This window comes from Panthera leo, chromosome A3, assembly GCF_018350215.1.
Source record: "Panthera leo isolate Ple1 chromosome A3, P.leo_Ple1_pat1.1, whole genome shotgun sequence".
NCBI classification, from domain to species: Eukaryota; Metazoa; Chordata; class Mammalia; order Carnivora; family Felidae; genus Panthera; species Panthera leo.
The window spans coordinates 117997501-118011971 of NC_056681.1; the positions used below are offsets into that span (position 1 = coordinate 117997501).

The 14471-nt window shown below is 48.5% G+C and overlaps 2 protein-coding genes across 3 annotated transcripts; both read right to left on the minus strand.

Moving 5' to 3' along the window:
- Positions 1–37: 37 nt before the first annotated feature.
- Positions 38–1645, minus strand: KRTCAP3 (keratinocyte associated protein 3). Its single transcript, XM_042933413.1, has 7 exons — positions 1571–1645; positions 1228–1412; positions 1081–1140; positions 704–910; positions 442–576; positions 244–356; positions 38–123 (listed from the first exon to the last, which is right to left on the minus strand). The coding sequence occupies exons 1-6, from the start codon at positions 1596–1598 to the stop codon at positions 249–251; spliced, it is 723 nt and encodes a 240-aa protein (XP_042789347.1). The 5' UTR covers positions 1599–1645; the 3' UTR covers positions 38–123; positions 244–248.
- Positions 1646–1763: 118 nt separating this feature from the next.
- On the minus strand, positions 1764–13307 carry NRBP1 (nuclear receptor binding protein 1). 2 transcript variants are annotated; one of them, XM_042933399.1, is made up of 18 exons: positions 12613–13307; positions 8963–9192; positions 8677–8799; positions 8385–8486; positions 7915–8004; positions 7734–7774; positions 7273–7367; positions 5695–5778; positions 5447–5505; positions 5198–5296; positions 3822–3954; positions 3535–3640; positions 3337–3387; positions 3114–3249; positions 2865–2918; positions 2718–2781; positions 2399–2454; positions 1764–2314 (listed from the first exon to the last, which is right to left on the minus strand). In XM_042933399.1, exons 1-18 carry the CDS (start codon positions 12782–12784, stop codon positions 2210–2212), a joined length of 1800 nt encoding a protein of 599 aa, XP_042789333.1. In that variant the 5' UTR covers positions 12785–13307; the 3' UTR covers positions 1764–2209. The 2 variants fall into 2 exon arrangements, with proteins under 2 accessions (XP_042789333.1, XP_042789334.1); XM_042933400.1 differs by lacking the exon at positions 12613–13307 and adding an exon at positions 12048–12158.
- Between the last annotated feature and the right edge of the window lie 1164 nt (positions 13308–14471).

Sequence of the window (14471 nt, forward strand, 5' to 3'; positions counted from 1 at the left end):
CATTGCCCTTTAACCCCCAAAAGGAACCATAATCAAGTAGAAGAAAAGAGTTATTTTATTATAACTGTTTATGTCATCCTGGGGAGGTGGAAAACCTTGTGTACTGAACCTCTGGATCAGCACCTGTTCCGCAGAAGGGAGAACCTGGGTCAGAGGGCAAGCAGCCTGGCAGGGGACATGACCCAGTTCTAAGAGTGGTTCCCTGCCTCCACACCTTCCCAGGCCACAGTCTCCATAGATTACCTGTCCTAAGCCCAGCTTTTCTGTGATGCCTGGATTTCTTGATTTTGATCCAGTAGCTGTTCATTTTCCTGTCTTTTACACTTAGGAAGTTCAAGCTCTGTCAGTTGCTCCAGCTATAAGGGAGGATGGAGTTAGTACTCTTGCCCTGAATTACAGGCAGTCTGTTTTGAATGAGCCCTTCCTGTTCTTCTTCCTTACCTGCTCCTGAAGCCCTTCCTTCCTGCAGGGCCCAACCCCACGTAAGGTGAGTGCAGCCACACAGCAGTAACCAGATAGAGCAGCCTCTCCTGCAGACATGACCAAAGAAGGGATCCAGAGAGCCAAGGCTGTATCCTAAAAGGTGAAGAGGGAGGGTGGGGAACTGAGAGGGAGCAGGGCAGGAGTGGCAAGTAGGGGTGGTTGAAAAGGCAGGACCAAGGCCCTGTAGACTGCAAAAAGGCTGAAAAAAACACGCACTCACATAGATTCTTGTAGGGTCAAACGGGCAGTCAGTGCGTCCAGACCCTTTGTCCATCGGTAGCAAAGGATCCAGCAGCCCTGGATGGCAGTCAGCAATAAGACGGCGGCCACCGTTGGCCACAGTGAGTGACACAGCAAGGAGGATGCCCAGGGAGCAGGCAGCAGACAAGAGGAGGTTCACCAGAGCTAGTGCCAGGAGAGCCCAGTGCTGGCAGGGGCAGAAGATCAGGGTGAGCAGCCGTGAGTGGCGGACTCTCCCACTGCTAAGACACCTTGGTTTCTCTATTTGAGGCTCCTCCTCCCACCTGAAGGTGAAGCTGAGTCAGGTCCTCATTTCCCTGACTCAAGACCTCATGAAAGCTCCAAAAATCCCCTCACCAGTCTTGGGCGCAGAAGGTTCCTGGATGCCAAGAGGGCCACAAGTCCCACGGAAACACTCTGGAAGATACAATGCCTGAGGCCCGCGCCTCTCTCCGCCCCGCCCCCCTCCCTCACAGCCGCGGCCCCGCCCCCCGCCGCGCTCACCAGCAGCCCCGAGCCCACGGAGATGACATTGGCCGTGGTGTACTCCGGGGTGACGGCGCCGCGGGGATTGGCCACGTGTCGCAGGACGGTGCCGTGCAGCACGGCCCCCAGGAGCAGGTTCACGTGGCCCACCAGGATCAGCGCCAGGCCCACGCGCATAAGCCGCCGGGGGCCGCGGGCCGCGTCTGCAAAGCACGGGGGAGGGGCAGGCCTGAGCTGGGAAAGGAACCGGAGGGCCCCTCGTGGCCGCCCCGTGAACGGGGGGGGGGGGGGGGGGGGGGGGGGGGGCTGTAGGAAGGGTCGTCGGCGGACGCAGAGGAACGAGACCGGGGCCGGAAGTTACCGAATCTGCAGAGGCGGCAGCACCTCATCTCAGCCCTCCTCCCCCGCCGCAGGGCAGCTCTACCTGGCCCCGGCCCCTCCCTCGCTCTCCCCACCAGTTCCGCCCGGCTGCCACCTGGAGGCCCAACCCCACGCCCCGGGCGGGGCTCCGAGCTTGCTCCCCCTAGCGGGGAAGGCGCACACACACACGACGCTTGTAGCAAAAAGTAGACTTTTATTACAGCAGCAACTGAGGCGAATCGAATGGCCCCCCAGGGCCACCACTGCAGCACCACCCTTCTCTCCCGCCCCGTCCGCCCCAGCGGGATTGTAGAATTCAGCTCCCCCAGTGCCCGTGGGCCTCCTTCCACACAGGCTGGGCGGGAGCCGGCAGATCAGCTACTAGCCCCCAACTAGAAGGCGGCTGCTGAGAAGGCCCAGGCCCACGTCTGTGCAAAACAAGTAAACAAAGTGCAGAGGGGAGGAAGAGGGGGGAAGGGGGAGGGTGATGCTCAGAACCAGGGAGCCCCAAAGCCCTCCTGAATAATAAAGGAGAGAAGGGGCTTCACAGGGTAATACTGACTGGGGGGAAGGGGCAGAAAGGCTGTTGCACATCTAGCGACGGCCACAGCTCTGATCAGGGGCCTGGCCCGAGTGAGCTCTAAGAGGAGACGGTGACAGCGGCTGAGTTGAGGGTGCTGTTCCTGGCAAAATTGAACTTGTTCAGGGTCTCCTCTAGCAGAGAAGTCAGTCGGCTCTGGTCAGCCTGGGAGAGAAGAGCTCGGTGAGACAGGGCGAGAGAGGAGAGAAGAATGGAGGCAACCAGAGCAGCTGAAGGCAGAAACCTCACCTCGCTAATGAAGCCCAGCTGCACCAGCTCAGCTGCCAACTCAGGGATGTTCTCATCTGACAGAGAAACGGGAGAGGGTGAGCACAGTGTGGGAGCAAGGGGCCCAGAGCCCTTCCAACAGCCCCAGTTGGGTTACCCCAGCTGGGAAAGAACACCACAAGCAATGGTGTCAGATCCACCCTCTAGTATTAGGAGCTATTTAAGATATTCGTTCTGTGCGCCCATGTGTTACTGCCCTGTAACCTTCCCCACCCCCACGAAGGTTTCTCACAGATGAGGCTCACAGACTCTCATCGTCTGAGGGAAAGAAGACACTCACTTGGCATCAGGTCACAGCTCAGGTGCCGGTTCAGTTTGTCCTCCAGCTTCAGAAGAAGCGTCAGCTGAAAAACAGGACAGTCAAAAAATGAGGCTCCTCTTCACCTCCTGCCCACCAGCCCTATGCAGCCCTGGCCCTGAGCCTTACATGGTGTTTGACTCCCTCCTCCACTGACTCGATGTTGCACTGCATCAGCACCACCTAGAGAGAGGGCACAGAAAGGGTCCCTATAGTAGACACCAGTCAATAAAAAGCCCCCAACAGCTGGAAGGCTTTCCAGTCCACAGGACAAGCCTGCTAAGACAGAAACATTCTTTTCTCTAAAGGACAAAGCCTTATTTGACATGTCCTCTCTCTACCATGACCATGGAGACATCCACACCCACAAAGCCCCACCTTGCGGGTCTCCACCTCAGCTGGTTCAGGTGTTGGAGTCTTGACAGAGGGGGGCACAACAGGTGATGTCACCTCCTCCTGCTGTGGCTGCTGGGGCCTAGGTAGCCCAAAGGCTGTCAGAGGGTAGATCCCATTCCTGGAGGGAGATCAGACAGGTCACATGGACTCTGTGAATGCCCCAGGACAGCCACCCCCGCTTCCTCAAGCAAGCCTTTCCTCTCACCTGACATCTTCAAGGAATTTATCCAATTCCAGAGCTGGTGACTGAGAGTACCTGCAAGAGAAAAGAGAGAAAGCAGGTGAAAGGAAGGAAATAAGCAAAATAGCAGATTCAACAATTACCAAAGAATGGACAGTTGACAACCCTCAGGGTTGTAGTGACCAATCTGTCCCTTTCAGACCCTCTCAGTTAGTTACTCACAAAGTCTGAACTGGTTCTCTTCCTGGTCCTGCAGGGATTTCAGCCAGTACAGCACTGGTATCCATGTTTTTGGTGATCTCCTCCAGAGCATTCTCTGGGATCATGTCTGGAGGGCATAAAGTAATGGGAAGTTATAGAAGGATAGTCAGATTAATGTCATAGAAAGGCACAGGGGTCCCGGGGGGATAAAGAATTCTTTTGGAAGTGGAAGAGAAAAGAGCATGCTCGTGATAGTTATTAAGGCTCCAGATGGGAAGAAAATTCCTAGCAGGGCCAAGGGGACTCACGCTGGTGTCCCACAATGCAGTGGGCAGCAAGGAGTTTGAGCGAGGGCACTTCAAACAGTGCTGGGTGGAACAGAAGTTCTCTGGCTGTTGGTCTGCGAGCAGGCTCAGAATGCAGGCACTTTTGAATGAACTCCTAGAAAAAGGAACAAGGAAGTAGAACAGACATCTGGCAACCAGTCCACTGTGTTCATCTTTATCTCACTCACTATACTTAGCACAGACTTTGTACATACTAGGTGGTTTGCACGGACTAAGGGGGCAAACTATTAAATGTATATGAAAGGGCTTTGAAAACTCTAAGGTATTAACATGAAAGCTACTGTTCACTGTTTTTTTGGTTTTAATTATTTTTCTGTTCCCCAACCACAAACTTCTTTTACTATTCAAACTTATGAATTCTTTTCCCTTATTTTCTACTTCTCTGCTTTATTAGCCCACACGCTCCTCTTCAACTCTCACCAAAGTTACCTTCTCTGTTGTGATCAACAATATTCACCATCTTTTTATTTCCCAGCCCTACAATTTCCTTATCTCCTATATTTATTAAATTCATTAATCATTTATTAAATTCCTTTATTTCCCAACCCTACAGTTTCCTTTGTCTCCTATAATCATCTATTAAATTCACTGGTTTTCCCCAAGCCTCACCCCTACTTCCCACCTCCTGTAGGTCCTATGACAATTAACCTGCTTTTCCTACTTAGAAACTTAAAAGCCAGCAAGGTCATATACCTAATCTGTTACTTGAATGCCCCAACCTAACGCTGAACTAGAAATTCAATCCACACTAGCCTCAGGACTTCACACTAGTCTTCCTGTCACACAATCTAATAATTTACAAACTATCCTTCTTTGGACGTTCCTGTCCAACCTCTACTTACTATATTCCATCTACTGATTCATAATTTTATACCCTTTAAATCTTAGCTTGTTTTTTTAGGGCACTTTCCCTATCTAAAACTATATAAATATAAAACCCCAGATGATGGATTTAATTAAAACTGATCAATGTGTTTAAAAATATCAAGATGGTTGTCTGAAGAACATATACCAATTACCTGAGGTAACCATTAAGTTAGTTTACTTCTAGGCAGATACACCTAAATTAACACATGACCTTTACCACACAACCTTTACCCCCAATGCTACCCATCTTAAACCCCTAAACTGTGTGTGTGTGTGTGTGTGTGTGTGTGTGTGTGTACAAAAAACAAAGTAGGCACCACCTAGGGAAATATTCACTGCTTTTGCCTGTCCTTTCTGCTTTCTGTTCTCTTGTTCTTAGAAAAAAAAATATTACCAGTAAATAAAATGGAATAAAAACGTCAAGACGTTTCAAAGTCTGTTAAGGAGGGAGTGATCCAGAAGATTCTTACCCTCTGTAATGGGTCTTCTAGAAGCTGGATGGCACTGCTGATAGCTTCTTGTGGCACATATGAGGACTCTCCATTGCCCTGAATCTCCAGCACTGCCATCTGCAGCGAGGGGGAACAGAGAAGACAAGTAGAAACTTCAGAACTTCAGCGCTCCAGAATCACTCCCTCAAGAACTTGTCATCCCTCCATCTCCCCCTTCTGTCTTCTAATTTGATCCCTTTCCATCACCACTGCTTGTGGTTTCCTCACCTCCAGTGCACACATGCCAAAGGAGTAGATGTCTACTGCCGTTGTCACATTAGTGACTTCTAGGGAAAACAGAGAAGGTTCTGGTGAATCAAAGGATGGGGGTAGGGAGTGGCAGAAATACCTTTTAAAAACTTTTTGTATGCCAGCAGAGAAGGACTGGAAGTTTGTTGTATTACCTCTGTGCCTCAGGTTATAAGGTGGGAAACCTGGGGAACAGGGTGAGGGCAGAGAAAACTGAGATGCCTTACCTCCGTACTCTGGTGCAAAGAAGTGTAGATTCTTCTGCTCTTCCCGACAAGTCTTCACATGATTGTTGATAGTGTCAGGAGCCACTGGGAGTAGGGGAGATACCCACAATCTGACCACCATCAACAAAGCATAGTCTCACTCCAGAGAGAGGTCCCCAAAAGCCAAATTCTCTCCTGAAGTCTCTAACCCTCAAGGCGCAAAACTGTCCCTTTCCCATCATGAACCACAGACTAAACATGAATACCACCTACTTCGCCTTTCTCAGGTCTATCGCTTCTCATTTAAAGTCCTGAATTCTGAACCAACGAACACTCCACACTAAACTAACAAGTATATAGGGGAAGCTGGCGAAGGAGCAATAAAGGCTAAAGTAACACTTTTGCTTGTGACCTGTTCACCTTCCCCAAAGCTCAGGAATATCTAATCCCTGAACACATGAATATGTTTGGTCTAGTTCTTTCAGCCACCCTGCAAAATAGCATAAAGACCCAGACAGTTCTTCCTAATCTGCAACAATTACAGACCTTGGATACAGAAACTTGGATAAAGAAGAATAAGAAGGATTAACATACAACCAACTAGACAACCTCCTTCTTCCCCACCTCTGCTGACTGAAACTCAAAAACAGCTCATAGTTGAACCAATACCCTTGAATCAGTCTCACTTTTGATCTACCAAAATTTTAGACTCCTGCTCTACTCCCTTATTCTTCAACATTGCTGTCACAGGGCTGAACGAGGAACCAGGGCCGGGCCCAGTTTGGACTCACTCAGGTCATAAACAATGACTACAAATCACAGAGAGTCTGGGAGCACAGTATGATTCAGGGAACCAGCCTGATGATGAAGGGGAATAAGAATCCAGGACATAAGTGGCCAGCCAGGCAGAATCCACAGGAAACAAGCAAGTTATGGAAGGGCAAGCAGGTGGAGGGCTGGTAGGGAGAAGCCAAGCAGGCAAAAGTAGGCAGGGGAGATAGGCAACAGGGCTTGCTCCCACGACTGCATGCACTGGGCAGCCGCAAAGGGGAGCAGAGGGAGCACAAACAGAGCCCCAAGTGGGGCAACAGGGAGCTCTCACCATTAGCAAAAATCCTATGAAAGACTGTTGGGAACAGAGCAGCCCGTAAGCGGGAGGGAGGAAAACAGAGAAAAGTTGTGAGCGATGGAGCAGCCAAGCCCCAGACAAATGGACACACAAACCGCACACAGACACAGCACACAGAAATGTTATACACTGCACACAGATACACGGCAAATGAAAGCACTCACAGCAGGCACAGCCTGGAACCTCCTTTGGTAGGGTCTGGCCCCAGGGGCTCAAGTCAGATCTTAGACCCATCTCTTGCCCTTTCCCAACCTATCAAGATCTCTAAATTAACCCACTTCCCTCCAAAAAGGTCTTAGACCCTGCCCCCTAATTGGCCTCTCCCTGTGAATTACCCCTAGCAAAGTCCTAACTCTTACCACCAGCCCACACCTCAGAATTTTGCCCTATTCTCCCCACTCCTTTCATCTTACCCCCATGGTTCCCAAATTCCCGAGGCTCCCCTGCCCAGAACCTCTCCCTCCCCTCACCAGAGCCAATCTTGATGAGTCCGTTGTGCTGGATGAAGATGGTGTCACAGGTCAGGTTCCCATGGATGATGGGGGGGTCACAGGAGTGCAGGTAGCTGTGGGGGCACTGGGCTGTTAGAGGGGCCACTGGGAAATTAAGGGCAGGGGGAACCCAAGGGTTAAGAGGAGCAAGGGCCTGGTCTCCTGCTGGTCACCACAAAGATAATCCCCACACTCTGAATCTCCATTATGCCTGATGAGTTAAATAGCCAGATAAGCAGTGGAAGAAAGAGGTGGGAGATATTTCGTGGTTAGGGCACTAGGATAGACCCTTTAAAAGACCATAGGGGCCTAATCTTGAAAGTATATGACTCAAAAAAAGTGGGCAGAGGCAGAAAAGAACAGCAGAGTAGTGCCCTAAAATCTGTTTGGAGGAACTAAATCAGGAAATAGGGGAAAAACACTAACCAGATCCTACTTACCTAAGGGCAGAGAGGATTTGCGTGCACCAGCGTTTCCAAGCCTGGAACAGTTTGATCAAAGGGTCAGCAGTAATTCCCTCTCTTAACCCTCCAAGCAGTTCCCCTGATTAGCTTCATAATTAATATAATCTTTTTAAAACCCCCAAACCGGCCTAAAGCTTTGTCTGCTCTCCCTCCATACCTTTTCATTCATAGTCTTGTGGTTCTTTTTGGTCTTCTTCAGAAATTGCTTAAGACTCCCAGATGACATGTATTCTGTGATAAAAATGACCTGGAGAGGCAAAGCACTCAAATAAGGCCTTACAGTAGAAATGATCCCCTATGTGGTGACATAGACACCATTGGAAGCTGGGTGGTGGTGGCTATTGTTTTAAGTTTCCCTCCTACGGTTGTTGGTACCACTTCCTTAGATTTAACAAGACAAAGAAAACTATGAACAATTAGAACTATGGGAAGGAAACAAAAGTTCGCTCATTTCTGCCCCTTCTGTAACAAGACAAAAGACACGGTTTGTAGGCAATGTCCTACTCTCATCTCCCTAACAGCTAATTCCAGTTTTGTTTCAAAACTACCTTGTTTTCATGTCTAAATGTAAAAAGAACAATAAATGTAGCTAGACTCTCTGCAGTAAACTCAAGAAAAAGTTCTTACCCTGGCCTTGTTCTCTTTAATGTCAGCCCAATACTTGTGAAACTTAACAATGTTGAGATGTTCCAACTGAATCAGATTATCAAACACAGCGCGGACCTTTTCCTGAAAGCAGGGGAGACAGTCAGATGACAGGGTTCATAAATCACTGTAATCCTGAAAAGGCATTCCTATCCCTCCCCAGAAATGATCTAACCCCAACCTACTCTCCTCCTCAGCAGCTTCCCGCCACCAATCCCTCTTTGACACGTGCATTGTCACATCCTCCAGGCTACATCCTTTCAGCACTACCTACCTCCTGCAGCTTGTAGTTCTTGCGCTCAGAGAACTGGACCTCATTCCACACAACCTCTACACCCTCCTCTGTATCCATGGCCAGGTATGCACTGTCAATACCTGGTACATTCCGCTGATTCACCTGAGAATTCAAATGAAAAGGAATAATTAAAGTTTCCTTATAAGTCCTCCATTTTAATACTCCACATATCTGTTAAAGTTTGGGCTGCCCTCTGAGACTTTCCCCTTCCACTTCTCACCTCTCAGAATTCACTCCCACAAGAATGACACTACCACCACCTTACCTCTTCTCGCCTCTTCTGCCAGCGTCCACATGGTGACTCTTCCAAGATCTCAGACTCATCTTCACTTTCTTCTTCTTCCTCTGGGGAAGCAGCTGAGGTCGTGGAGGTCACAGGAGGTGACACTGACGTCAGGCCAGGAGCTGATGATGAGGATTCTACCTTGGGGTCTGAGCCACTGCTGACTACTGTCTGGGACTCCCCTTCCGACATGCTGGAACGAACACTCAGGCCTGCATTGGTTGGGGCAAAGTTGGAGGGAGAAGGTAGAGTGGGTCAGGATACATCTATAAAGATTTAATCCTAATAACCTCATCTGGGGTTAAAAAGAAAATAAAACAGGTTTCTTTTAAATCCAAAATCAAATTAATCCTGTCTGAAAAATGAAACATTAACTATTCTCTTAATCTAGAGAAGAGAAAGTATCTTTTTTTTTTTTTAATATTTTGTTTTTTAAAACTTACTTATTTTGAGAGAGAGAGAGAGAGAGAACGTGCGTGTGCAAACACGAGCTGGGGAGGGGCAGAGAGAGAGGGAAAGAGAGTCTCAAGCAGGCTCCATACTGTCAGCTCGGATCCTGACATGAGGCTTGAATTCACAAACTGTGAGATCATGACCTGAGCCAAAATCAAGAGTTGGATGCTTAACCAACAAGAGCCACCCAGGTGCCCCTAGAGAAGGGAAGCTATCTTGGTTGAAGATGACCCACCCAAGAATGGCCAACCTAAGATTTAGGACAATGAAACCCCCCTCCTTGGTAAAGTCCAAATGAACAAATGAACCCCCCAAAATCAGGGACACCATTCCTTCTCAGCAATACTCACCCAATAGCCTTCCCTTTGAATCCTTACCTGCCCCTATTTCCACTATGTTCAAGAACTAACCTACATGGGCCCTGTTCAGAACAGATGACTCCAGACCCCAAAATGTTCTACTGATTTAGCCCTAAATCAGTGCTGGACCTGTAGCACTCTCACCCAATTTATCTAGCTGGAACTCTCAGCTAATTTATATCACTAGAACTAATTCTGGCATTCACTATCCAGCTCTTCTATACACAGATCAAGTCTGCCAGTCCATGCTGAGGCTACCCTTGGGCCAGGTGACTGGCAGTGATTAGTGACTTCATCCCTGATGACTTCACCTTCCCTGTGATGTGAGCGTGCAAATGGGTATTGGTTAGCAACATTTTTTTTTCATTCACTCATTCAACAAATGTTTATTAAGCACTTACCATATGTCACATGTACTGAGCTAGGTACTTGAGATATAATAGTGAATAAAATAAATAAGATGCCCACATTCATGGAGCCACAAATTAAAAACAGATCTAGGGGGCACCTGAGTAGCTCAGTTGGTTAAGTGTCCAACTTCAGCTCAGGTCATGATCTCACAGCTCGTGGATTTGAGCCCCACGTTGGACTCTGTGCTGACAGCTCGGAGCCTGGAGCCTGCTTCAGATTCTGTGTCTCCCTCTCTCTCTCTGTTCCTCCCCCACTCAAGCTCTCTCTCTCTCAAAAATAAATAAAAATTTAAAAATTTAAAAAAAAAAAAACAACAGATCTAGGACTTTAAGCTTCCAGCTTTCATTTCATTCACATGGCTCAAAGGCTCCACCCTCTGAGGTACTAGATCTGACAGAGATTTTCCCTCAAGTACAAATAACTCAAGATAACAGCCGTTACAGGAAAAAGTACTATATAACATTTTTTTCAAGGCATATGACTATTTGGAAGAAAAAAATTCTCAAAAGTTAAACATCACTAACATGTTCAGATAGTCACAGGACAGTCACTGAATGTTATGCCATGTGTCTAAAAACAAAGGGCGGGAAGGAGTTGAAACCTGTGTGTGCTGGGCTCAAAGGGGTGTTCCAGTAAGAAGTGACATCCTGGAAAGTAGATTTGCTCCTCTAAGTCAGTTCAGAATACAGAAGCCTCTGAAAAGCCCTTATTTTACAGCTCTTGGATACCCACTTCTGCCCATCTCTGCTCTCAACCTATACTATGTTTAACCTGAATCAGGAGATTCTTATTAGATGACATTCTAGTCAATACCAGAGGACAACAAAGCACAAGAGAAAATCTGGCAAGATATTCTTTCCTGTTATTTTTTTTTTTAATGTTTATTTATTTTGAGAGAGAGAGAGAAAGAAGAGCATAAGCAGGGGAAGGGGAGGGAGAAAGAGAATCCCAAGCAGGCTCCACACTGTCAGCGCGGAGTCCAACCTGGGGCTCAAACTCAGGAACCGTGAGATCATGGATGACCTGAGCCAAAATCAAGAGTCAGATGCTTAACCAACTGAACCACTCAGGTACTCCTTTCCCTGTTATTTTCTAGGACCTGCCTATCAATAGATTTTATTCAACCAGCCAAGAAAGCTACTACCTGTATGTCTTAGTAATCTACCAGAAAACAAGTTAGAGATTGTTTTCCTTTTTGTTCCCCTGAAAAGTAGCTAAGAAAATGGTAATAAAGTTCATATGGATTACTCTCTAGAGCAGCTACATTTATAGGACACATCTTGAATCTGAACAGCTAAGTATAATTTCCAGCTAGATTACAATAGGAAATACCAGTGAAGTTCTAATACAGGAAGCCTATATAGCCAATGGGCTCTAAGGAAATTTCTGGACCCAGGCACAGAGAGTAGAGCACCACAAGAGAAGCCAAACCTTTACCAGTCATAGGCATGTCCTTGGAATGTGCTTGTCTTCTCCCTTCCCAATCTTTCCCCAGCAGGCAAAATGAAGATAATGCCCAAAATCCCCCAGCACTTCCCCTACTGATGAAGAGATCTTTGCTGGGAGTTTTGCCTCAGGGTCGTTCAGAGGTTTAAGAGATCACAGAAGGAAAAGGCCATGTACGCCCCTAAAAGAGAACCTCCTCGCCACCTCCAGCCACCCGAGAAATACAGTGTGTTCACTTCAGAGCAAGTTGGGTAGATCGTCGCGCAAAGTTTCTCCCCGAGACTTTCATTTACTGGGCTGCAGTCCCTCTGCATTTCAACTCCTCAGCAAAAGCTCTCGGGCCACAGGCCTCTAGGCTGCCCGCACCCGGTTCAGACCAAAGGGCCTCTGGGACCTACAGGAGTGTCCCGTCAGACATCAAGCAAGCGCAGGGGACGGCTTCACGCTCCAACAGGTCGCCCAGCCCGCTGTCCGCAAGGGAGAGGGGGCAGTCCCGCAGGCCCCGGAGCCAGCGGCGGCCACCTCATCAAAGGCCAGCCCCGCGGCGCCGTCAGGGGCGCAGGCCACGCCCCCGCGCAGTCGGCGCGCCGGCCTCAGCCAGCAGGCGCGGCCCCGACGCTGCGCTTCCGCAGGCCGCGGGGCCCGCCACCGCCGCCCCCGCCCCCGCCCCCGCCGCCGGCCCCGCCTCTCGTCAGCCCCAGTTCGACACGAACACTAGGGCCTCGCGCCCCGCGCCGGCAGAATTCCGGGTCGCCGCCACTCAGGGCAGGCTGGGAGGGCCGGGCAGGGGCCGTGGGGCCGAGGTGGTCCCTCGGCTCCCGCGGGCCGGGCCTGGGCCGCCGACCGAGCAGGGCCGCCTCCAGACACCCGCCGGCCGGGGTCCCAGCGCCCTGCGCCGCGGAGGCCGACCCTTCCGCCTTCTCGCCGAACCCCTCCCTCCCGCTCATTCCCCTCGGTGCTCACCTCCCGACTCCGCTCCCCGCAGCCTGTGCTTCAGCTCCAGCTCGGATTCGGGGCCGCGGACCAGAGAGACTCCCTCACAGCTGCGCTCCGCAGCGCAACCGAACTGCGGGCCCCGCCCTCGCGGCGTCCCGACCAACAGATGGGCGGTGCCGCACTGCCGTTGGGTTTCCATTGGATAAGGCGGTCACGATGGGCGGTGCCCTGGGGAGACGGTCGCTCGCAGGCAGTCTTCAACACGGTCTCCTCCTCTTCACCGTGTCCGGCCGAGACTTCTTGGAGGCTTCGGTGTGTTGGATCTCAACTGGGGGTGGTCTCTCTGTCCACCCCTCCGTCCAGTCCAGGTGCCTCCGATGATTCTGCTAGGCGAAAGGCCGGCCTTCCCTCTCTTCTTGAAGGCGCCATGACAGTTCTAGTCCGACTAAGAGACAAAAGGAGAGAGAGACGTAGCCTCAATCTGAGAGGAGCGCCCACCCACTTTCATTATTTTGGGGGTGAGACTGCGCAGGACATCAGTTCTTCAGAAAGCGTAAAAAATTCCCTGAACACATTCTAAAAATTAATAGTTAACGTTTCGTGATTGCATAGCACTGGTATTTGCCCAAACTTTGCAAGAGGTTTTCACAGATAACTCCTTTGATCCTCCTAAGAAATTGAAATTACTAATGTCAATGCTAGATGACAAAAAAAAAAAAAACAAAAAAAACAAAAAAAAAAAAACACCTGAATTAGAGGCATAAACTATTCATTAAAAGTTCAGAAGGGCCAGATCTAGCATCCCTAAACAGGAAGATTTATCAAAGACTTACTTGAAAAGATGTTTGGAAAGAATTTGGATTGACTTCAAGGAAGTGGAAAGAAAAGAGGATAGATTCTGGGTGAACGCATTGATCTTCGAAAACTAAACGCTGAATCTGAGCGGTAAGAAGTTAACTCTGCCATTGTACGTACAATATGAAGGGAGGAAGATGAATTAATCATCAGAACTTGGGAATGTCATAATCCTGAAATTTCACTGTCCTTAAAGGGAATCTCTAATCTTAATACAAAGAAGAATACTGTATATGGCAAAAGCCTCATTTTCTCATCTCTTCATCTCAAAATACTTTTTTTTTTTTTTTTACGTTTATTTATTTTTGAGAGAGAGAAAGAGAGCATGACAGGGCGAGTGGCAGAGAGAGGGAGACGGAAGCCAGCTCCAGGCTCTGAGCTGTCAGCACAGAGCCTGTTGTTGGGCTCGAACTCACAAACTGTGAGATCATGACCTGAGCTGAAGACAAGCGCTTAACCGACTGAGGCACCCAGGCGCCCCTCAAGATAACTTATTTTTAAAACCAATCTTTCATCCTTCTTTGTTTTTTGTTTGTTTGTTTGTTTGTTTGTTTTTACCTTTGAGAGGGCTCACACACTCTCAGAAATCTGAGGAAAGTTATGAATCTTGTTTTGGTTATTTAAAAAATTCTTTTGTCCACCAAATTTAGCATATAATTTCAGAAGAATTGAGGTTAAAATTTTTTGTTCTGATCTTCAGAGGAAAGATGTACCCCCTCCTGTCCAGGTTAACCTTTTTTCCTTGGGGGTTCAGAATCAATTGGAGCACCCGGTCCATTATAAACTTTCATTAAATATTGGTTGATATTATCATTATAGTTTACCATTCTCTTCTGTCTGATCCTTACCATTATCACCTTTGCTTTTCAACTAGCTCTTTCTTTCAAATATGCATAGAGAACCCATTGGCCTCCTCTGGCTTTTATTTTTAACTTTTCATGTTTGAAATGCTCAAATACTGCATTTTGCAACCTCATTTATTTTTTTTTTCTGCTTTAAAAAAATAAACGTATTTAGCATAACAATGTTTA